At 39.0% G+C, this 23912-nt stretch overlaps 1 protein-coding gene and 1 long non-coding RNA gene across 4 annotated transcripts in view; one reads left to right on the top strand and one right to left on the bottom strand.

Moving 5' to 3' along the window:
• LOC138740440 (disks large homolog 3-like) overlaps positions 1-23912 on the bottom strand; it is a 379720-nt gene that overhangs the window by 210745 nt on the left and 145063 nt on the right. For both annotated transcript variants that reach the window (XM_069893062.1, XM_069893063.1), the window contains exon 3: positions 265-318. In XM_069893062.1, coding sequence (XP_069749163.1) covers positions 265-318 — 54 coding nt within the window. The remainder of the gene's footprint in view (positions 1-264; positions 319-23912) is intronic.
• Positions 1-23912, top strand: part of LOC138740443 (uncharacterized) — a 103229-nt gene that overhangs the window by 63666 nt on the left and 15651 nt on the right. For both annotated transcript variants that reach the window (XR_011342916.1, XR_011342917.1), the window contains exon 3: positions 17821-17911. This is a non-coding gene — a long non-coding RNA (uncharacterized lncRNA). The remainder of the gene's footprint in view (positions 1-17820; positions 17912-23912) is intronic.

Genomic DNA, 23912 nt, shown 5'->3' with positions numbered 1-23912 from the left:
ATCCCCATTTTTTTTCAGGAAGAAAACCTTTTGAAAAAAATTGTTCAGTGTAATCAGTACAAAAATTCAGCTTAAGAAGATCTAAGATTGCAACAGATCACAAGACTGGCTTGGATGGTTTATTGTAATGACAATTTGTTAGTGCCCCTTTGAACACAAGATGAAGAAAATGTCCGTCTGTCCTCGCAACATTCCCAAATGCAGTTGTCTTTTTTCATCTTTTCACAGTGAATTTTAATAACAAAGCAATTTTAAAGTACTTACATAAGGTCCACTATCAAGGGAATCAGCGTTCACAATAATGGGAGGAGGGTTTGCCTGTAAAAAAAATAAAAAAAATGTTTTGGCTCTACTGTAAATGACTATCAGTTTATAGAACTCTAACCAGTCATCTAAATAAGTAATGATATTGCTTTAATGTTTAATGCTGAAATGTACAACAAATGAGTGTAACCTCACACCACAGAGTGGCACTCTTTCAAGCACCAAGAATCAATCAGATGTAGAGAAAGGCAGAAAATATCTCGCAGCAGATAAACAGCTCCAATTTTCACACACTAAAGGTGAATCATGCTGTCAATACCTCTAAACAAATTAGCATCCTATATTTGAAATACGTTGTTCAACTTTACATGTCTATAAGATCCAGTACTTTGAATATTAAATTAAGCTCACACTGATGGGCTACACCAGTGGTTCTCAACCTTTTTCTTTCCACTCACATACCAATTTAAGTAATCCCTATGCCATCGGGATTGCTTAAGGTGGTACATGAGTGGGAAGGGAAGGTTAAGAATCACTGCTCTTGACCCAATTGCTACTGAAATATTTTGCTTGAGAAAAATTGTCATCGGCCCATTTCCTTTGGTGTTATGAAACTGTGCACATAACGAGTCAATTGGGTACAATTAAAACAGTGGTTTACAAACTTTTTCTTTCTACCCACATACCACCTTAAGCAATTCCTTACTAATCACAGAGCACCTATGGCATAGTGAATACTTAGTGATATGTGAGTGGAAAGAAAAAGGTTGAGAATCACTCAGCTACACAATGGCACAACAATTAGTGCTGGTGCCTCACTGCTCTACAGATCCTGACTTTGTGTGTGATCTGAGTGGAATTTGCATCTTAGAGCAACCCTTTGATTTCTATCTCAGATGACAAAACAAAACTAGGAAGAATGGCAGACACAACGCATTCCTCACTGACAAACTCAAATGTATTTTATGCTTGTTTGGAACAGAAGGCCTCATCATTACCTTCAATGCCCCCAAGAATATCAATATCACATCCAAGGTCACTGCCACAAAAGAAGTGTCATGTCCCTCCCAAGAAACCACACAACCTGGAGAATGTATTCACATTCATCTTTAATCTCTCCTTGCTACAAGCTGAAGTTCCCACCTGCTTTAAGAAGCCCACAATCCCAGAACAATGTGCCTCAACAATTATCATCTGATGGTGCTGACATCCTTATAAAGTGCTTCAAGGGTCATAGCCCACATTATTTCCAGTCTACTAACCAGCCTTGATGCACTACAATTTGCCTACCATTGCAAAACATCACAGAAGATGCCATCTCTTTCAGCCTTCACTATATCCTAGACATCTTGACAAGGACATTTATGACCAACTCCTTTTCATGGACTACAGCTCTGCTTTCAATAGTATAGTACCAAACGAATTCATCCCAAAACCCCAAGAAAGAGGCATCAACACCCCCTTGACAAATAGATCCTTGATTTCCTGACCTGTAGACACACAAGCACAATAATCCTGAACACCAATGATCCACAAGGCTGCATACATATCCCCTTACTCTACTCTCTGTACACTCCCAACTATGTGGCTAAAGAATATTCTAATTCCATCTATAAGTTTACTGGTGACTCCACTGTTACAGGCTGGATCTTAAACAATGACAAGGAAATATAGGAAGGAAAAAGTTCAGTGGCATGCCATCAAGACAACAATCTCTCCTTTAAAGTCAGCAAAATTAAGGAATTAATCGTTGATTTCAGGAAATGGAGTGGAGTACATGTCCCAGTAAATATCAACAATATTGAGGTGGAGCTGGGGAGAGATTCATGTTATTAGGGGTATATGTCACCAACAATTCATCCTGGATTAATCATGGTGCTACAACAAGAAGGTGCCCCTGAGACTCTACTTAAAAGCCTGAGGAAATTTGGCATGTCCCCAAGTTTTCTTACTAACTGTTACAAGTGTATCAGAGGAACTATCCTGTCCAGATGCATCACAGCCTGGTACCGGAATTGCTCCGCTCAAGACCACAAGAGCTTGCTATGGGTGGTAAATGCAGCAGACCATCATGAAAACGAACCTCCCTTCCACTGACTCAGTCTATGATGCTAAAATAATAAAGGACCAATCCCACCTCATTCTCCCCCACTTGCACCATTCAGAAAATATACACTCTCCATACTCTTCACTATTTGATGAGTGTCACACTACTCCCTACACTTATTTATTTGTTTGTGTGTTACTATTACACTACCTGCTGTTTGAATTGAATTACCTGGATAGCATGCAAAATGAAACTTCTCACCCTATTTTGGTACACATAGCAAAGATGCAACTCGACTGTCTCTGTCACCAAATGGATTTTCCCTCGGAGCCTCTGGCTTCCTCCCACATGCCAAAAGGAATACTGATTGTCATGGTAATTGGCTGTTGTAAATCACTCCTAGTGTAGGTGGGCGACAGGAAAATCAGTGTGGTAGGGGTGAATTGAAGAGATGCAAGAGATATATTGAAGATTAGCACAGAAATGCACATCATAGTTGGTGTAGATGCAGTGTGCCGAATGTATTCCATGTTATATGTTGTGATGTGCTGTGTTGGAAAGAAAGTTTATTCTTTTTGATGGCCCTAGTAAGTAGCCCATTGAAAGCCGTGGAGAAGCAGTAGAATTCCAATATCACCCCTGGAGTCTGAATAATATCACAGCTAATCTGACCTTGATTTCCACTCCATGGCCTGTTGATTATAACCTTTTATGACACCCTTGCAGACTGAAAATCTGTTTAGGCTAGTCTTGAATATATTTAATACTTCATCTTTCTGGGGTAGAGTATTCCAAAGATCCACAATCCTTTGTGAAATCCCCTTTATCCTTATCTTCCCTTATTCTGAAACTATGACCCTTCGTTTGATTTTTCCCACAAGGGAAAATGGTCCTTTTATCATCAACCTTATGATGATGTGCTTCAATAAGATCACTCCATCCTCTGAAACACAAATATAAATACGGCCAAGCTATTCAAAACTTATTGATAGAACTACCCCTTCACCTAGGAGTCAACAATGAAATTTTGGTGTCAGCCTCTCAGGTTCATTTAAATAGACTATTAGGATCATCTGTGCATTCACTTATGCCACCTGCCCAAAGGGATTAAAACTTAGGATTTTCCCTTAGTGATTTCCAACCCAGGTGCTAGCAAGTGATCAACACTTTCGAAGAATGTTTGTAGGGAGCCCATTGATAGTTTTAAGGACTTAGCCTCATTAATTTGCTGCCTGTTGAATTCCCAACCAAAGCAGTTTGGAAATTGGTGGGAAGTAGTTTTCAGACCACAAAATTAAGCAATACTAAGGACTGAAGTGATATGTGTTTCTAGTGATGTGGTGATTTTTTTTTAATGGGGTGGGGTGGGGGTGGGGGGAGAATAATTCTTGAGGCAAAGGAGGTTCTTGTGAGGACTGGATGGGCTCTCCCATGAAGCAGAAGCTGCATTAGGTGATTAGGAAAAACATAATTCCTCTCTGGGTTTGCATTTGAATTCTGATAATCTCTGTATGGTCCACATATTTGAACAAAGGTCAATGTCTTTCTATCCTACAGTGGTAAATTCCAGCCTATTCAAATTTGACTAGTGTGTGATGATGTATGCATTACGTTCTGCAGCAATGAAGTTTGAAAACTTGTCCAGATCTGGAACAATAACAACTTCAAGTCAAGATATCCTCCATGTTGCAGATTCTGCCTTTGGGAAGTGTTTATTGCTGATAATTTACTCTTCTTTCCAAATGTCTTCTCACGTATATGTCATTGTATATTATCTAAAATAGAGATCACTTTTTTTTTCCTGCATTTTAAATGTGTTCTTTGCACTCAAAATTAAGTAGCGGAATCCCTCGCAAATTTCTACAGCTGCGGTGTAAAGTGTGCTGACTGGCTGCACCAATACCACTGAGCATACAGCCCAGGACATCACAGACAAACCCCTTCCAATAATAGAGACCAATGACAGGAAACACTGCTGTCTGAGAGTAGCAGCAATCATTAAGGATCCACACCACCCAGCACATGGTCTGTTCTTGCCTACCATCTGTAAAGAGGTATAGGTGCTACAAGACTCACATCTCCAGGTTCAGGAACACCTGCTATCCCTCCACCATCAGACTCCTTAACAACAAATAATAAATCAAAATATATCTAAATACATTATTTCCAAATATGGTGACCACTTATTAACCAAAAAAGAATAATTATCATGCAGATTATATGTATTTTTTTCCATAACAATACAAGCTTTCAATGCATTATGCCATCGCATTATATTAATCGCTATGTTATCTTTCCATGTACTTGCTACATATTTTCGAGCTACAGACAATGTTAAATATGCAAATGCAATTTGAAATTTATCCAACCCTAATCCCTTTAAAGGAATCATATAACCCATTAAAAAATAGATGCATCTAATTTTATCTTAAAGTTATATAATATTTCCAAAATTAACTTAATTTCTTCACAGATTGGTTGTATATGCACACAAGGCCAAACAGCATGTAAAAAAGTTCCAGTACATACACCATATCTAAAACAAGAGTCCGAATTACTAAAACCATATTTTTTCAATTTCTCTGGGGTTAAATACAACTGATGTAAAAAGTTATAATTATCCATTCCATACTGCACATTCGTCAATTTAGTAATACTATCATGACACGTATCTGCCCAAGTAGTCTTCAGGAAAAACAAAAACTAAATAATTTTCCCATTTAAGCTTAGACTTCTCCCATTCTGGTTTATCCATATTGTCTTGTAATACTTGGTAGACAACAGAAATTTAACCCCTTTTTGGTATAGAAGGAATCAAAGACTTGAATTCCATCAATACAGGTAAAATCATCTCTCTTCCATGCATATTTTTCACCAAAGCTTGAAGTTGATAATAAACAAATAAAGAATTTTCAGCAATATTAAAACGCTCTTTCAATTGATTAAAAGAAAGAAACTGTCCTTCTGCAAAACAATCCTGTAACGTTTTTATACCCTTAGAGTCCCAGCTCTTTAAATGACTATTAAACATTGAAAAAGAAATAAGCTGATTGTTATATAGTTGAGTTAAAATTGACAATTTACCTTTTGATCCTAAAATGTTTTTTTAGTCCATAGCTTTAATAGATGTTTTACTATCAGAATATTATATTCCCTCAACAAATTTACATTCCATCGAAATATAAATTGATACACCTCAACTTCAGAAATACAAGCCATCTCAACTTTAGCCCAACTCGGGGGTTGGTCCAAATCCATCAGCCCACCTAACGCATACTTCCAAGTAAGTTTATATAATGCTACCCGCGGTAATTTACCTTTCCATAAAAATTCTCTCATGACTTTATTTAAATCATGAAAAAAATCCCTTTGAAAGAGAACACGGTATTGATTGAAATAAATATTGAATACGAGGAAAGATATTCATCTTAATACAATGAACTCGACCAATTAAAGTTAACGGAAGATCTTTCCACTTAATTAAATCTGCTTTAATCTTTTTTAATAAAGGAACATAATTTAACCTATATAAAGATTGATACTCAGTATTTACAATTATTCCTAAATATTTAATTTTATCAGACCATTTCAGTTTTATAATGTTTCTATACTCTGAATAGTCTCCTTCTCCGACTGGCAAAATTTCACTCTTGACCCAATTAACTTTATATCCAGATAATGTTCCATATTGTAATAAACATTCCTGCAAATGTGGCAATGACTGTTCTGGGCTTGTTAAATATATCAAAACATTGTCTGCAAATAAATTAATCTTATACTCTTCATCCATAACTCTCATCCCTCTTATCTGTTCATTCTGTCTTATTGTTTGAGCTAATGGTTCAATAGCCAATGCAAACAGGGCTGGTGACAATGGACAACCTTGTCAAGTTGAACGCGTCAATTTAAACAATGATGAAACTTGACCATTTGTCACCACCCTAGCAATTGGGTTCATATATAAAGCTTTAACCCAACCAATTAAAAAAAGGGTTAAATTTAAACTTCTCCAATACTTTAAATAAAAAAATCCCATTCGACCCTATCAAAGGCTTTTTCCGTGTCAAGCTGTCACTATGCATTGACCAAACTAATCAATCGAAGAATATTATCTGAAGCATTTCTATTTTTAATAAAATCTGTTTCATCAACATGTATCAATTTAGGTAAATACTTGGCAAGTCAATTTGATAACACTTTTGCTATAATTTTATAATATCATTCAATAAAGAAATAGGTCTATACAAAGACACTTTCAATGGGTCTCTACCTTTTTTTGGGATTACAGTAATTAAAGCACCATAGCAAGATTCTGGTAACTCATGCTGTTCAGTCACTTGTTGTAATACCTCCTCAAACACTGAAGATAAATCTTCATAAAAAGTTTTATAAAATTCCACCGAAAACCCATCGTAACCTGGTGACTTCCCATTGGGCATCTCCAACAGGGCCACCTTAATCTCTAATTCCAGATCCATAACATCCTCCACGTCTAATGCTGATAATGTTAACTTAGATAAATAAAAATCAATAGAACCACTATCCTGTTTCCCCTCAGAAGTATATAATATTTTTTTATAAAATGAATAAAACTGGTCATTAATTTCCTGAGGTTTATAGGTAACTATTGAATTCTTTTTTACAGCATTAAATGTCCGTAAAACCTGTTCCATCTTTAACTGCCATGCAAGTACCTTTATGTGCCCTCTCACCCAACTCATAGTAACGCTGCTTAGATCGATTAATTAAATGTTCAAATTGATAAGTCTGCAACGTATTATAACACAATTTCAGTTTAGTCAAAGCCACTTTTTAAAATCTTCTGTAACTACCTTCTCAAATTCCTTCTCCAATTCAATAATTTGCTTTTCTAATTCTAAACTTTCTGCCATATACTGCTTCTTAAACTTTAGTGGTATAGCTAATAATCTGTCCTCTTAAGTAAGCTTATAATGCATCCCATAACACAAAATGACTTTCTACTGAATTAGCATTCTCAGTCAAAAACAAAGTAATCTGTTCTTTAACAAAGGTAACAAACTCTGTTTTTTTCAACAACATTGTGTTAATTCTCCATCTATAAGATGGAGAACTTATGCAAGAAAAGAATAATAAAGAATGATCTGATATAACCCTACTTTTATATTCCGCCTGTAGTACCCTTCCTTATAAATGTGCCGATACTAAAAAAAAGCTATTCTATAAAATGAATCATGTCGAGACGAGTAAAAAGAAAAATCCTTCTCTGTAGGATTAATCCTTCTCCAAATATCTACCAAATTTAAATCCTTCATCAAGGCTCCAATTTGTATCACCATCTTAGATTTCTTTATACTTTTTGGGGATCTATCCAGCAAAGGATCCAAGACACAATTAAAATCTCCCCCAACTAAAATATTTTCATTAGCTTGATTTAATAACAAAAAAGCATCTGAAATAAAACATTCATCATCCACATTAGGTGCATAAACATTAAGCAAAGTCCAAGATTCAGTAAAAATTTTACAATTCACCCTTAAAATCCTTCCATAGATTGCAATTCAAAAGGCAAATTCTTATGAATTAGAATTGCTACACCCCTTGCCTTAGAATTAAATGAAGAAAAAAAACAAGTCCAACCCAATCTCTCTTCAATTTCAAATGTTCTTTTTCAGTCAAATGTGCTTCTTGTAAAAAGGAAATATCAATTTTCATTTTCTTGATATAAGCCAAAACTCGCTTGCGCTTAATCGGATTATTTAATCCCTGAACATTAAAAGTTGCAAATTTCAAATTAGACATCCTTATAAACTAACAATATAATCATTTATTACAAAATATCATTCCCTGATAGTAACTTAAAACCACTTTCCCTCCCCTAAATATTTTATTAAATAAAAAAAATTAATTATTGACCAAAAAAAAAGACTACCCAAAGGTAGTAACACCCTAAAAAACTGGGTATGGTAAACCCCACTAGTGGCAGATGACTATCAAAGATTTCAGTGCTATGCACCCCCCCAGCCAGAAATACATCATTCACATCAATACAATCCAGTACTGTAAATATATTCAACCCAATGACTCCATTCCCAATGATTGTTCCAGATCTTCAATGTCAATAAGACTTTGTGGTAAAACTCCCTTCTTTCCATTTTTCCCATTCTTCCCATTTCCATTCTTTTTAGGCGATGGTGGCAAAACTCTTTCATGTCCTCGTAAATCCGGTAATGGATTAGCAAAAATTAATGCATCATGGTCATTCTCAAAAAAATGAGATTAAAAGTTGCCATAAAAGACTTTTAACACAGCAGGGTATCGAAAAGAAAATTTATAACCCTTCCGCCACAGTACTTCTTTAGCCGAATTAAATTCTTGTCGTCGCCTAATAATTTCCTGGCTCAAATCTGCGTTAAAAAATACTCTGTTATTTTGAGTCACCATTGGAGATTGACTTTGTCGTGCCTTCTGTCCCGTCAACCGTAATATCATTTCTCAGTCCTGATAGTTCAGGCAACGAACTAAGACCACCTGTGGCGGTTGTCCCTGTAACGGTGTCTTTCGTAGCACTCGATGTGCCCTCTCCAATACTAAACCTTCAGAAAAAAACACTTTGCCCAACACCTCGGGAATCCAATTCTTGAACCATTTTATTGGATCAGACCCTTCAATGTCTTCTGAGAGACCCACAATTTTTACATTATTTCTCCGACTTTGATTTTCCAATGAATCCATTTTTTTTCCAGTAAGTCTTTCTTCTGGATTCCCCAATCCACAAACGAATCTTCCACTTTCTCCATTTTTTCCTTATTACGTTCAACTTGAATTTTACATTCAGAAAAAGCTGTTTCTATTTTTTTTTTAATTTCTTGCGCTGTATCCACTGATTTAATACATTTACTGACATCCCTCTTAACTGTAGATACATCTTCAGACATATTAGATATTTTAGTTGTCACATCCAGAAATCCTTGAGTCATTTGTTTAAACTTATTGTCCATTTGATAGGCAATCCCTTCCAAGACTGTGCAAACAGACTCCATTCCAGATTCCAGTTCAACATTTTGAGGCCTACCTTCTCTAGAATCCACCTCCAATTGTTCCCGTGAACTGCTCGTTAAAGTCTTCCTCTTCTTCCAACGTTGTCGGTCCCTTCCCGATGCGGCTGTGGGTCTGCACACCCGACAGCGGCATCCCAACCACATCGGGATGCCACTGCTCGGGTCCCCTCCACAGTCCACATGCGGTCCAGTAGCTCACGGACCCTTGAAGCACTGCGCATGCCTGGTAAGGCCAAGGACTGTGCAGAGTTGGCTTCCGATGCCATTCTGCGTGTCCTCGGCCCACCTGACGGCAGCCCGGGCTCAAGGGCTCTTCTCTCAGCTGGGTCACCCGCGCACCCGACATCGCGAACACGCGGATTGACTCAGGCCAAGCTCGTCATCTGCCAGTGCCATCTTGTGGAGACAAGATCGGCGTCGGTGTAATACTCAGCCTGGCAGGAGTTCTCTGTGCCTTGGAGGTTCCAAACGACAATTCCATGGCTTCAGTTGAACAGGTAGGCCTCAATTCTTCAGCACTTTTAAAAGGTAATTTCTTCTGTAGTTGAACTTTCGTTTTTTTAACATTAGTCGCCATTGTGACCCACTAACGTTCCCAAAAATAAAGATACAACCTTTAATCACTTATATAAACTTTAAAGACGGGTGCTTAAAAATCTGGCTAAGTAAGGGTGGGATCGCATGTCTGCGCTCTACGCCATCTTGCCACGCCCCCCCAAGGATTCTATTCCTAAGTGTAGTTAGCTTTCACACAGATAAGCAAAAAAATTACCCAGATGCATAGGTTGAATTCTCAAAAAGATTCTTCTTCTTGCACACAATTTCCAGCTGTGATGTGTAAGCTAATGCATTACCTGTCAGAATCTCTCTGTAAAGCTCCCTATAGAGTGAGAAAACAGTCATAACAGTTTCAAACTTTAAATTCTTCAGTTCCCAGAGGTTTCATTTAATAATTCCCTAAAATCTCTGATCTAGAATTGACCACATTAAGAATCATGGTTATAATCAAGCTTGGTGAAACAATCATTTTTTAAAATTTATTCATCTTAACTAGGCATGGATTACTGGGAAGGACAAAATTTATTGCCCAGTTCTAAATAGCCTTGAAAAAAAAGGCAATGATCCACTTTCTTGAACTGGTGATTGCAGTGCACTTTGTAGTTGGTGCATCCATCTGGTGGATGGAACTAATTAGATGTTGGACAGTAATCAAGAAAGCTCTTTGTCCTGGATGATGTCAAGGTGATGGACTATTGTTTGAGCTCTGCTCATTCCAAGCAATTGGAGGGCATTCCATTATACTTCTGACCAGAACAGAGATTAAATCAGTTGCTTCATGCTAATCAGCCTTGAATCGCTCATTTAGGCAAAGCACTGATTCGATTGGTCTCGTGGAGTTTCTGATGGCCCTAAGGATATAATGACAATGGGATATTTAGCAATGGCATTGCTGAATGAATGTAAAGTTTAGGTCAGTTGTTCTCAACCTTTTTTTTATGCACTCAAGTACCACCTTAAGTAATCGCTTACTAACCACAGAGCATCCTGGTATAGGTACTCTGTGGTTAGTAAAGGATTATGGTATGTGAGTCAAATTTTGGAAGACTACACAAAAGAGTCTGGAAAAACAACCAACTGAAAAACCTCACAAAGATAAGCGTATACAGAGCCGTTGTCATACCCACACTCCTGTTCGGCTCCGAATCATGGGTCCTCTACCGGCACCACCTACGGCTCCTAGAACGCTTCCACCAGCGTTGTCTCCGCTCCATCCTCAACATCCATTGGAGCGCTTACATCCCTAACGTCGAAGTACTCGAGATGGCAGAGGTCGACAGCATCGAGTCCACGCTGCTGAAGATCCAGCTGCGCTGGATGGGTCACGTCTCCAGAATGGAGGACCATCGCCTTCCCAAGATCGTGTTATATGGCGAGCTCTCCACTGGCCACCGTGACAGAGGTGCACCAAAGAAAAGGTACAAGGACTGCCTAAAGAAATCTCTTGGTGCCTGCCACATTGACCACCGCCAGTGGGCTGATAACGCCTCAAACCGTGCATCTTGGCGCCTCACAGTTTGGCGGGCAGCAACCTCCTTTGAAGAAGACTGCAGAGCCCACCTCACTGACAAAAGGCAAAGGAGGAAAAACCCAACACCCAACCCCAACCAACCAATTTTCCCCTGCAACCGCTGCAATCGTGTCTGCCTGTCCCGCATCGGACTTGTCAGCCACAAACGAGCCTGCAGCTGACGTGGACTTTTTACCCCCTCCATAAATCTTCGTCCGCGAAGCCAAGCCAAAGAGAAGATGGTATGTGAGTGGATTAAAAAAAGGTTGATAACCACTTGTTTAGGCGATCAGACTTACACTTGTTGGGGACAGTATCCTGCAATAATAACCATAATTTTAGAATTTCTTGACATGATAACAACAGATAAAACCTTCCTTTGTTGCTTTCCATAATTTGTTTATATCAATATGCATATATTAAAAAATTATTTATAATAGCTTTCATTCACTTTTTCACATCCATTAATGGAAACCTTCATTATTCCATTCAGTGATTATTATTAACGCATTATGAATGTTCATTAACAAGACCAATATTCAAGCTGGCATCCATTAATCAATCATTCTAATCTCTAAAAGTCTTTCTGATATTCTGTAATGTCTCCTTTGTTAGATTTAAATAGTTTCTATTATAAAAAAAATCTAAATTATTCAGCTGGGGTAAGACTGTTTTTATTGGGCCCAATCAATTATCCCTATTTTAAATATTTGTCTCCTCATGGCTCAATTTTAAAATAATGATGGCCCAACCCATATTAATCATCTTACTCACGATACTAATCTATTTACAACAAACTTTTCCCAATAGAATATATATTTGTGAAAATTCTGAAGTGCATTATGTTACATTTTTGTCCTTATTTATGAATTTATGTTCTCATGATGTTGCTCCAACTATTTCTCCAATTTGATTCAGGTCTAAACTTCCTTCCACTCAATTCTTCTGATTTTGTTCCCTTTATACATCACTTCCTCCAGCGTCAGTATTAGTACAAGGAGATTCAGCTACTCTTTGCGACATCCACTCCAAGTATCTTTATCTTTCTTTGCAATTTAATTTTAGACCCTACTCCCAATTCATATCTTAGTCAGCTTCTAAAAAAAATTTGAGAATCAATTGTTTGGAAGAGGCCATTCAGCCCCTCCCGGCACGATCGGAATATTCTCATCAGTGCCTATTCTCTTTCTCACTCTCCCTGTTATTGCTTCTCTTCTAAGTATGTATCAACTCTTTTCCCTGATTCTTTTCCACTTACCTGCACTAAAGGGCAGTTTAGAGTTGCAAATGAACTCAGCACATCTTTGGAATGTGGAAGAAAGCCATGGAATCACAAGGAGAATCTTCTCTTCTAAGTATGTATCAACTCTTTTCCCTGATTCTTTTCCACTTACCTGCACTAAAGGGCAGTTTAGAGTTGCAAATGAACTCAGCACATCTTTGGAATGTGGGAGAAAGCCATGGAATCACAAGGAGAATGTTCAGGCTAACATGCCACCTGCTGAGAACTAGTGGAGGAAGGAATTAACACTATCAATCTGGACTAAGCACAGCAAACATTTTCTGATTACATAAACCTTTTGCTTCAGGATCAATCTCTGGGGCGTTCAGCTGCTGAACAGTGAAAGTATTTGCATCTGCGTCCTACGCTTCAGATCTGTTCATTATAGAAATGGAGTTGGAATGACTGCCACACAATATAGTGGAAATTGCTTGGGGAGTGTGGATATGAACATTCCAATCCTCAGAGATTACTGCATCACAAATGCAAATTCACATCAACTTTTGACGGTCACAAGGTCGTGTAATTATAGCTTCCGCTTTTCTTTCCAGATTGTCTTGTCATTATATGCTTTTAAAAGGACAGCTAGAACCTCCCACAGCTAACCTTACCTGATGCAAGATGCCAGCAGAATGAATTTATTCCAAGGCACTTGATTAATTTAACCCATTCAGCACCAACATTTAGATATGTATTCTCATATTTTTTCCATATTGTTTCCATCAGGTTCAGACACAAGAATGCTTGATATTTTTAGAAGTGCTTTAAAAATTTATCTTTAATGTTAATGATAAAGCATGTTAGAAGGCCTTTCTGGCCCAGGAATCTGATCACTGGGGGTTAATCACTCAGAGAACCTTTCCTGGACCTAACATGCTAATGTCATCATGAAGAAAGCACTTCATGTAGCGCCTCTTCAGGAGTTTGTGTAGGCTCGGTGTGGCATTAGAAACCTTGGCAAACTTCTACAAATGTGTAGGGGAAATTTTTCTGACTGCCTGTATCTTGGCCTGGTTATGGGGGCATTAATACCTTGGAGCAGAATGCCCTCAAAAGGTAGTGGACACAGCTCAGAACATCACAAGCAAAACTCTCCCCACCATCGAGGAAATCTACATGGAATGATGTCATGGAGAGTTGCAGAAATCATCGAGGATCAACACCACCCAAGGCATGGTCTATTCACTTTTCTGCCATCAAGAAAGTGGTATAGGTTCCACAAGACTCATATCACCGGGTTCAGGAACAGTTGCTACCCCTCCACCATCAGACTCCTAAGCAACAGACTTAATCAGAAGCCCCTTTCACGCTAGCACTTCAACCCAGTAATTAACAGCAATTTATTGGTTCGCATGTCAGTGTGAAGGCTCCCGAACTGGTATTGGGGCTCCAAATCAACCCAGGAATTAATTGCCTAGGGAGGGTGTATCGGCTCCCAATGTGAACGGTTGACCCGGTCAGCCCGGTCCCATTAGTGATGCGCTGATGACGTTCTTTCATGCATGGAAAGTTCTTAAAGAGGCAGGGAATGGAAAGATCAAAAAATATAAATTTTTTAAACACATCATTCACGTAATTTTTTTTCCCATTACGAAGAGCCTCCAATAAGCCAGCATTGGTCGCTCGCGTTGAAACGAACGAAGATGGCATTTTTCCAGGTCAGTGTGATTTTTTTAATACATGATGGCATGTTAGACTCACTTGTTTTTCCCAAAAATTGGTTTTAAAATAGTCCCCCATCTTAAATGCCAGATTGAAATCAGGGTGATAATGGTGAGTAAAGCCGACAGTAAAGCTGACAGTCCCTCTCTGGTCATTGTTGTGTTGAGAAAGTGTCAGGTTTGTGAGAGGTGAGTCTAGACACAAACGGTTTGCTATCAAACATTACATTTATTAACACACAATTAATAGAAGAGCGTTGGCAATTCATAGCGGGTATAAAACACATACAGGCACAATGATAAAAGAGTGTGGAAAAAAGATACACAATTTAATAAGATATACACAAACAATGTATAAAGGAACATAGGAAAATACATGCACAATTTAATATAACATTTGCACACAATTTATAAAAGAGCATGGGAAACTCTACTGGAAGAATTGATCTATTGAAGTGGATTTCAAAGCTTTTCTTTCCACTCACAAACCACCTTAAGTAATCCCTTACTAATCACTGGTACCTATTGTTGGGGGCTAGTGGTGGGCTGTCGGAGGGATGGTGGGCTTCAGACTTCAAACCCACAGACCAGCTTGCTCAAATCTTTTTGCTTTGTGATTGCTCTCACAATCTGGCAGACCTAGTGTCAAATCTAGGGTCCGGGTTAGGTTAGGTTTAGGATTGGGTTAGGATTAGATTTTCACAAACTCATGTGTGTTTTGTTCCTGCTACCACTTTCCCACGTTCACTATAAACTATGAGCATGTGTGTGTGTGTGTTATCCCCATTACCATTTTCCCACACCTGCCTTTTGTATATAAAATCATTTATTACAAAACTGCGTTCAGATTCCTTTCTTATGAGACCCATCAAATCTGTTTTTTTCACTCATAAAACTCACACATAGCCCCCTGCACCCCATCGAGGCTAGAGGGAGGTGTGAGTAATCTCCTTATAAAACAAAGCATTCACTGCTTGCAAGTGCTCCTCTAAGCTCCATGATACCGGGTTGGTAATGTGAAAGAGTGCATGGAACTGGTTTTACTTGGTCCAGTATGAATGGTCCTACCAAAATTTCAAAACGGGCTGTTCACATGCCAGTTTAGTGGTTGGCCAATGTGAAAAAGCCTAGAGACTTATGTAAGGACTCTTACTTGGCATATTATTTATTACTTTTTTTTCTGTATTTGCACAGTTTGTTACATTTCCTTTGTTTATATTTCTATCTTCTGTGCACAGATATTTTTCTTAAGTATAGTTTTTCCAAGTTGTATTCGATGTAGTGAATTTTATATCCAATGCAGCACTTCATTTTATATGAATGATAATGTGAGATCCCATTATACAAATTAGCATTTTTATTTGTGCTCCCATGCCCATTAAATCCATTCTGAAATTTCTGTTACCACACACTAAAGATCCTGGGGTTTCAGAAACAACACAAGTATTTGAAATAACTTCGCCTTGTCACTAAGTACTTGCTCAGACTAGTAACTGATGGTACTCAGAAACACATAACAGAAAAGGTACAGGAACATGAGAAAACAATAAAAAGATAGAGGAAGAAATACAGAGACAGTGACAGAGAGAAAGAAGAGATAATTTGAGGAAGCAGTAGTTTAAAACAAACTTTACCAAAAAGGAAACCTACAATAAATTTAAGCCAGGGTGATTTTGAACTATCATTACTGTAAAAGAAATAAAATTTGAAGAAATCTAAGAAAAGGGACCCAACCTTTTTATACCACTGCATGGTGAAAACATAACCCTTGCTTGAGAAAGAGGGGAGAAATCAGTTACTATTTATTAGATTGAATGAAAATTGGCATGAAAACAGCAATGGAGGCCATTCTGAAGAACCAGAAAACCAAAGGAGGGATCATAGAGATGGTATGTGAAATAGCAGGAATTCTATTAGGAAATGCAATGCCTTTAACTCAACTTCCTCCTTCCCCAAATTTCAGAAGCAAAGATACAGATTGAGAAATAGGTCTAATTGTTAGAACTAACTCATTGCAATAAAGTAATGACTTTTTTTGGGCATGTTTTCATACAGAAGATTTTAAACATCAAAGAAGAAAGTCATGAGAGAATTGATCCTAATACCAACATATGAGCAGTATCACATAACATTTCCAAATCATCTCAAGGTTCTAGGCCTCTAAAAAATAATCAACAAACTCTGGGCATCACAGTAATTATCTGGGATTGCAAACACTCACAACCTCACCATAATTCTTCACTGGGAAAATAGATTCATTTACGCTTCTTTTTATTCTACAGATTCTGCACAAAAACTGGCTTTCATTGCACCACTGAATGTTGCCAGATGAAATCAAGCCAATTAGGAAAATGGCACTGGCATTTTTTGAGTGCAATTTACCATACTCAGACATTCAGTGCCCTGGGGACACTGGTGGCATGTGAGAGATCAGGGCTAACTACTCTCTGGGATATGCATGTCCTCCGCCTTTTCATCTCACCTCTGTGCAACCTTTTATGCAGTTGTCCTGGAAGAAACATTATTTTGAACATTGGTGCCCTCCTAGTGATTTCACATTGCATGAGAACCATTTTGGTTTGTGATTTTAACATCTATTTAGCCATCTTTTACTATTTTGCAATATTGAATACATACTTAGTGCACTAAAAAAGAGAAATGCCATTTTTAAAGAAATCTGAAATCCCTCTATTATATTAGGAGGATAATTCTCCATTACCATTGTGAAGAGAAGAACTCTAGACAAGCACTCTAAGGTAGTGCAATTACAGGGCATAAGCATTTATGTATGGGTTTAATGGGGGAGAGCCTTACTTACATCTGAAGCTGTAATGAAGTGTTTTTATGTTTTTATGTTTAATATATATATTGCATTTTTTGCACGCATGAATCAATTGTTTGCTGCATCACATTGGATTGAAGGCATTTATGTGAGGCACTGCCTTAAGAAGGAAGCCACGCTACCCTCAATACACCATTATCTTTGGGTAAAGGTATGAAAGAACAGTTTCCTTCCAATGCCTATTAGGCTTTTGCCTCATCAGGGACAGTTCTGACACCACAAAATTGGCTGTCTGCATTATTGTAATGCCACTTTTTTCTTCCACTATGGTAACTGTAAACATTCATTATCCACTTAATTTTTGTATTTATTATCTTTTTAATTTCACTTAATGTAAATTATTGTAGTTGTTTTTAAATCAGGTCAATTTCAGTGAATATATATATATTGTACAATGTAAATAACAATAAACATTATCATTATATTCATAATTTCCCTGGAATTCATCTTGAAATGGAAAGCAAGGCAGAAATAATAACATCCGCCACCAAAGTAAGTATCCAGACACAAACTGGTGGTATTTTAGACATGCAGCTTGGTAATAGGGCCTTCCAGGCCACGATCCCTTGTCACTCAATTACACCCAATTAACCTACAACCCCCTTATGTTTTGAAGGGTTGGAGGAAACCAAAGCACCTGGAGGAAATCCACGCAGACATGGGAAGAACGTACAAGCTCCTTAGAGACAGTGCTGAATTCAAACCAGGTAGCTGGAGCTATAACAGTAATACCACTATGTTGATTGTGGTATACAAGACCTATTTATCTCAATATGTTTTGTGATGGAAAGTGAAAAACATAGCAAAAATGTCTCAGATGCTTTTCTCTCTTTTAATCCATCTTCTCTGAAACATATCAGGATATAGCTTGCTAAAATCCAGACAACCTACGACACTATACCTCATAGCCATCACCGTATGGCAGTAGGCTCTTCAAATGCAAAGCTCATTATGCCAATTCTGGTTTTATTCTTATTTGAAGTATTGTAGATCAAGTGTCATGCCTCATTGCCCTCTCTAAACTGAATTAATATCAACCAGGCAGGCCAGGAATCAAATTTAATGCTGTTCTCTATGGCTCAACCATTAACGCATTTGAATATCAGGAGTGAAAGCAAATACACTCAGCAATATCTGCGGTGAGAGCAATGGAGTTAACATTTCAAGGTGATGATTTTTTGTTGTCATTTCACCATCTACAGATTTTTGTTCTTCATTTTTGATTAGCTGGTTGGATGTCAAAACTCCACATTTCTGATTATAAGCGATCCTGACCCCTGTGGCTCAGTTTGTAATACAATTTCAACAGGGTCTGAAATTTTAGTTACCTTTTACTTCCTATGGATGCACATGGACCTGCTGAGTTTCTCCAACACATTTGTATATTGTACTCAAACCACCATCTGCAGCATTTTTGGTTTAACTCGATTTCAGAAGGCATACCCATGTTGCCTATTGGAACCTGTATTTCAAATCACTTCAAAATGATTCATTGCTTGTGAAACAGTTTATCGGGCTTTTATATACCCTTTGTTATTTCTTCATCAGGGAAGGTTTACATTCTTAACAGGCATTAGTCACCTATGGAACCCTTTTACTGAAACAAGTAACTGACCATTAATATGGCAGTTCAATGTCAGAGAAAAGTGAATCACAGAAAATACTGGATAAAAGAAGACAGTCATAACTTGGAGAGAATCCTATACGAAAATCTTCTTTCCCATCTGCTGTCACAGTGTTCTTGCTGAAACAGATCCACAATATGCAGGAGAGAGAACACACTTCATGTCCTTCAAATGTGTGTTCCTTAACTCATGCCAAATGCACAAGGAAGCAGTGAAAGACTCAGCGGACATGTATCTTATTTCAAGCACCTGCTCTCAGCCACAATGAACACTGCTTTCTGATGCCTGAGTTGTGTGCAATGTGAAGACATGCTGAGAACTTTCAATACCACCTCCTTGAAGGGGAAATGAAGCTCAGTCAAAAACAAGGAAATGTCATCTCATCTCCCCCAGGGGTTCTGCTGCATATCAAGAATGCTACGCGAGCACACAGTGAATGACAGGTCAACAGTAGGCACCAAGGGTTCTCAAATTTAACTTCATAATATTATTTTCTTTATTGCATGAACTGTGTCAATAAGCTGGTGAAATGTGGGGATTGCTCTTAAGAAGGAATATTTCCCAAATCGGGGCCGAAGCATGAGATTGAGGAGTTTGTGGCAGTGACCTGCTGAATGATTTGTGTTTGTTGTAAAGTTTTGACATATGCACACTGGTAAAAATGAAAAGACTGTTTATGGGCATCTAAAATGAACAGAGTGGAGGAACTGCTAATTGCCCAGACCTGTCCCTGAGGGAGATTAACATATCAAGCGCGTCTGATTTGAATTAAAATCCTGCTTAACTCTGAAGCCTGTCTTCGATTCATTTAATTGATTCCTCTCCAAAGCTTTGTTAATGTGTTGCAGGATCTCATCTACATAATGGGTGACTCCTCTGAGGGAAATTGATTGTGTGTTAATTGCAGTAGATTAACTGTGGCAGATACTGGCATGTATTTATTTTGTCTCATGTCCTATTTAAATGAAAATTGATTTTATCAGTCAGAATTTAGAATACTATATCTGTGCAGTATATGCGTGTGCGTGTTATACAAAACTATTTTTACACAATTTAGGATTTTCTGCACATTATATCAGGAAAATATGGTACTTAAGGTATATGTGAGTAGAAAGAAAAAAGTTTGAAAACCACTGCTCAAAATAAAGAGAACTGACCAATGAGCAAATGGGAACAGTGAGAAAATCTTCAAAAGAATATAGATATTGTTTCACTCTTTATTGCTTTCAGCTTGTTCCAGCTGCTACTCTTAACCTTTAGAAAACTAGGGAATATTTCCCATATTCTGGGAATCAATACAAATACATCTTATCTTAAATGTAGTGGACACAGCACAGGAAATCACAGGCAAAATGTTCCCCACTTTTGAGAGCATTTACAGGGAACACTGCTGTCAGAGAGCAGCAGAAATTATCAAGGATCCACACCACCCAGCACACATTCTGTTCTCGCTGCTGTTATCAGGATAGAGGTCTCAGCACCACAAGACTCGTACCACCAGGTTCAGGAACAGCTGCTACCCCTCCACCATCAGACTCCTCAACAACAAACTCAATCAGGGACTCATTTAAGGACTCTTACTTGTGCACTTTATTGATTTTTTAATTCTTTCTCTATTGCACAGTTGATTTGTTTACATTTGTTATCTACAGTTCTTTATTTGTTTACATGTATATGCTGTGTACAGTTTTTTTCACTACCAATAAGTGGTCATTTTTCCTCACCTGCAGAAAAATAATCTGAGGGTTGTATGTGATGCAGACAATGCTGCTTTAGTTGCCCATTCAGAGCCAGCTCTCCAGCGCATGATGTCCTGTTTTGCGGAAACCGCCAAAATGTTTGGCCTGGAAGTCAGCCTGAAGAAAACTGAGGTCCTCCATCAGCCAGCTCCCCACCATGACCAACAGCACCCCCACATCTCCATCGGGCACAATGAACTCAAAACGGTCAACCAGTTTACCTACCTCGGCTGCACCATTTCATCTGATGCAAGGATCGACAAAGAGACAAAAGACTCACCAAGGCAAATAGCGTCTTTGGAAGACTACACAAAAGAGTCTGGAAAAACAACCACCTGAAGAAACACACAAAGCTCAGCGTGTACAGAGCCGTTGTCATACCCACGCTCCTGTTTGGCTCCGAATCATGGGTCCTCTACAGGCATCACCTACGGCTCCTAGAATGCTTCCATCAGTGCTGTCTCCGCTCCATCCTCAACATTCATTGGAATGAGTTCAACACCAACATCGAAGTACTCGAGGTGGCAGAGTCCGCAAGCATCGAATCCATGCTGCTGAAGACCCAACTGCACTGGGTGGGTCACATCTCCACAATGGAGGACCATCGCCTTCCCAAGATCGTGTTACATGGCGAGCTCTCCACCGGCCACCGAGACAGAGGTGCACCAAAGAAGAGGTACAAGGACTGCTTAAAGAAATCTCTTGATGCCTGCCACATTGACCACCGCCAGTGGGCTGATATCGCCTCCAACCGTGCATCTTGGCGCCTCACAGTTCGGCGGACAGCACCCTCCTTTGAAGAAGACTGCAGAGCCCACCTCACTGACAAAAGACAAAGGAGGAAAAACCCAACACCCAACCCCAACCAACCAATTTTATCTTGCAACCGCTGCAACCGTGCCTGCCTGTCCCGCATCGGACTTGTCAGTCACCAACGAGCCTGCAGCAGACGTGGACATACCCCTCCATAAATCTTCATCCGCGAAGCCAAGCCAAAGAAAGAAAGAAGTATGTACTCTGGCAAAAAATCTGAAATGGCTGGAAGGTCAGGCTGGCATGTTCTCCATGAGAGGAAAAATAACTAAATACTGCACCTATATTACTGATGAACACTGTTACAGACACAAAAATCAAGTTACATGAAGTTGTAAAATTCAATAATGAGTCAAGATGAAGCCACATCCCTGGAAGAGGAGGTGTTGTTTCTTAAGCTTGTGTTGGTCCTCTCTGTAACAGTACAGGAGGCCTCAATAGGAATGGGATGGAGAATTAAAGTGCCAGGCAATAGGAAGCCAAGAGTTGTCTTTGCAGAATGAATGTAGGTGCTCTGCAAAATGGTCATCCAATCTGTTTTTGAGATCACCATGTTGAGAACAGTAAATGTAATACAGTACATCGGAAGAAATTCTATTAAATTCTATCTCACCTGGAAAGACCTTTTGGGTTCCTGGACGGTGGGAAAGGAAGAGATGAAAGGACCAATGTTGCATCCTGGATGTAAGGGAAAGTGCTGCAAGAAGGGATGTGGTTGATGCAAATGGAAGAGTTGGGCCTGGTAGGTCTCACACAGTAGGTGCTTTTAAACTGCTGCACCTGGGTAGCCCTCCTGGGACCCAAGTGCATTTAATGGGTCGAAGGTTCTCCCAGCACCTTTTAACCTGCAGGGGATCACCCCATTAAATCACCAACCCGGCTATTTAAGGGGGATCCTGCCCCCGTGGTGATGCATTGAGCACTCACCAGATGAAATGAAGTAAAAGATTTTACTCTTCCTAGGAAGCACGTTTAAGCCACATTATAATATCCCATTTCCTGACCTGCACTGCTGAGTTCCTCCTCTACATTTGAACATGGCACCAACATGCTGGCCGGTGATGCACGCACGTAAGCGTTGACATCACTGGAATAATCATGTCGGCCATTTTAATTTTCAAGCCGCTGGTGGATGAGACCTAGCAAAGTTTAACTAGGTTCCCTGACTACCTCCGAGGTAGAGCAGGGACCTGGTTGATTTAAGAGCCCGCTGACTGGGTCAGATCCTTTCAAGCTGCCTTGTGACTGGGGCGCTAACTGGGCAATTGGCCGGTTAACCCCATTTTACAAGGCAGCTTGAAAGCACCTACCTGTTCCACATATACCACAAACCGACTGGCACAGCTTGGATCCCCAAGCATTTACTGTTCTCAACAAGTATCTATTGTTACATCTTTAACAAAATGCTTGGCTGTATTCTCATTCATTTCCCACATCTCTTACTACATCTCTTACCACATCTCCTCTGGAAGAGAACAATTAAACTTGATTTATTGTCTGTGTCAGTCATCCATCTGTGATATTGACTTCTCTTGTAGGTGTTTTTTTCCTTATTTCTTTTTTCCCCTCTGGAAATGCTCTGCATTTCACACCACCAGCATTCTTTTACACTCTTTAGACTTTGTTTTCAGTCTCTAACTGCTCCCATTCACTCATGACCAAATAACTTAGTTTATGCCTGAGCCACATGAACATCCATTTTATCCTATTAGAGACATTTCCCTCCCCCACACTCCAAATGGTTCATGAAATTTCCAGTTCAGAGAAAGGGCCTGCAATAACTCTGCTTCACTTCTCAAAGATGTAGATGATCACTGAGTATTTCCAGCATTTTCTGCTTTTATTGGTAAGGCAATATGTGACTACTTGTGGTGGTACACCACCGGCCTACTGCAGGGGGAAACCTCTGTACCTGTAGGAGTGTAAGGGGACAGGACAACACCTTACTGGCTGTCAATCAGTCAGCCTGAATGGATCAAGCCCCACCCGATTGGGTGTCAATACCCTCCGGGATAGAAGCCAGTGCCGGTCTCCCGAGGCCTCACTCAAGAGTTGCTGCAGCCACAGCCAGCCTGGCTCTGTGGAAGTCTTTGTGGATTAAAGCCTGTTGTACAGTCTTTATCTTTGTGTGTGTGTGTGATTCTGGCTAACAGTGCACCACACTACTGTAATCAGTGAAAGCATATTTCCTGTCTCATGTGATATTAGAAATTTATGCCTACAAATTAAACTTGGCAAGGTTGGTGGACAAACATGGTTTCTAACATGACATTAAAATAAATAGGCTAACAATTATGTTAAAATAGCTGTCGAGAGAATGTTATAAGAATGCACTAAGTGCTTGTCTTTTTTAATTTTTAAAAATTTTTCACACTATGAACCATATTAACCAAAATACACACAAACATTTCCCTCTTGAATATACACAGTGTCATTTCCTCCCCTTTCCCCCCCTCCCCACCCCCTTGCACTAAGTGCTTGTTAAAGTACTGACCATCATTACTAGGTGAGACAAACAAATAATCATCATC

This window comes from Narcine bancroftii, chromosome 8 (genome assembly GCF_036971445.1).
Source record: "Narcine bancroftii isolate sNarBan1 chromosome 8, sNarBan1.hap1, whole genome shotgun sequence".
NCBI classification, from domain to species: domain Eukaryota; kingdom Metazoa; phylum Chordata; class Chondrichthyes; order Torpediniformes; family Narcinidae; genus Narcine; species Narcine bancroftii.
This window is presented reverse-complemented; position numbering and strand designations above follow the sequence as displayed.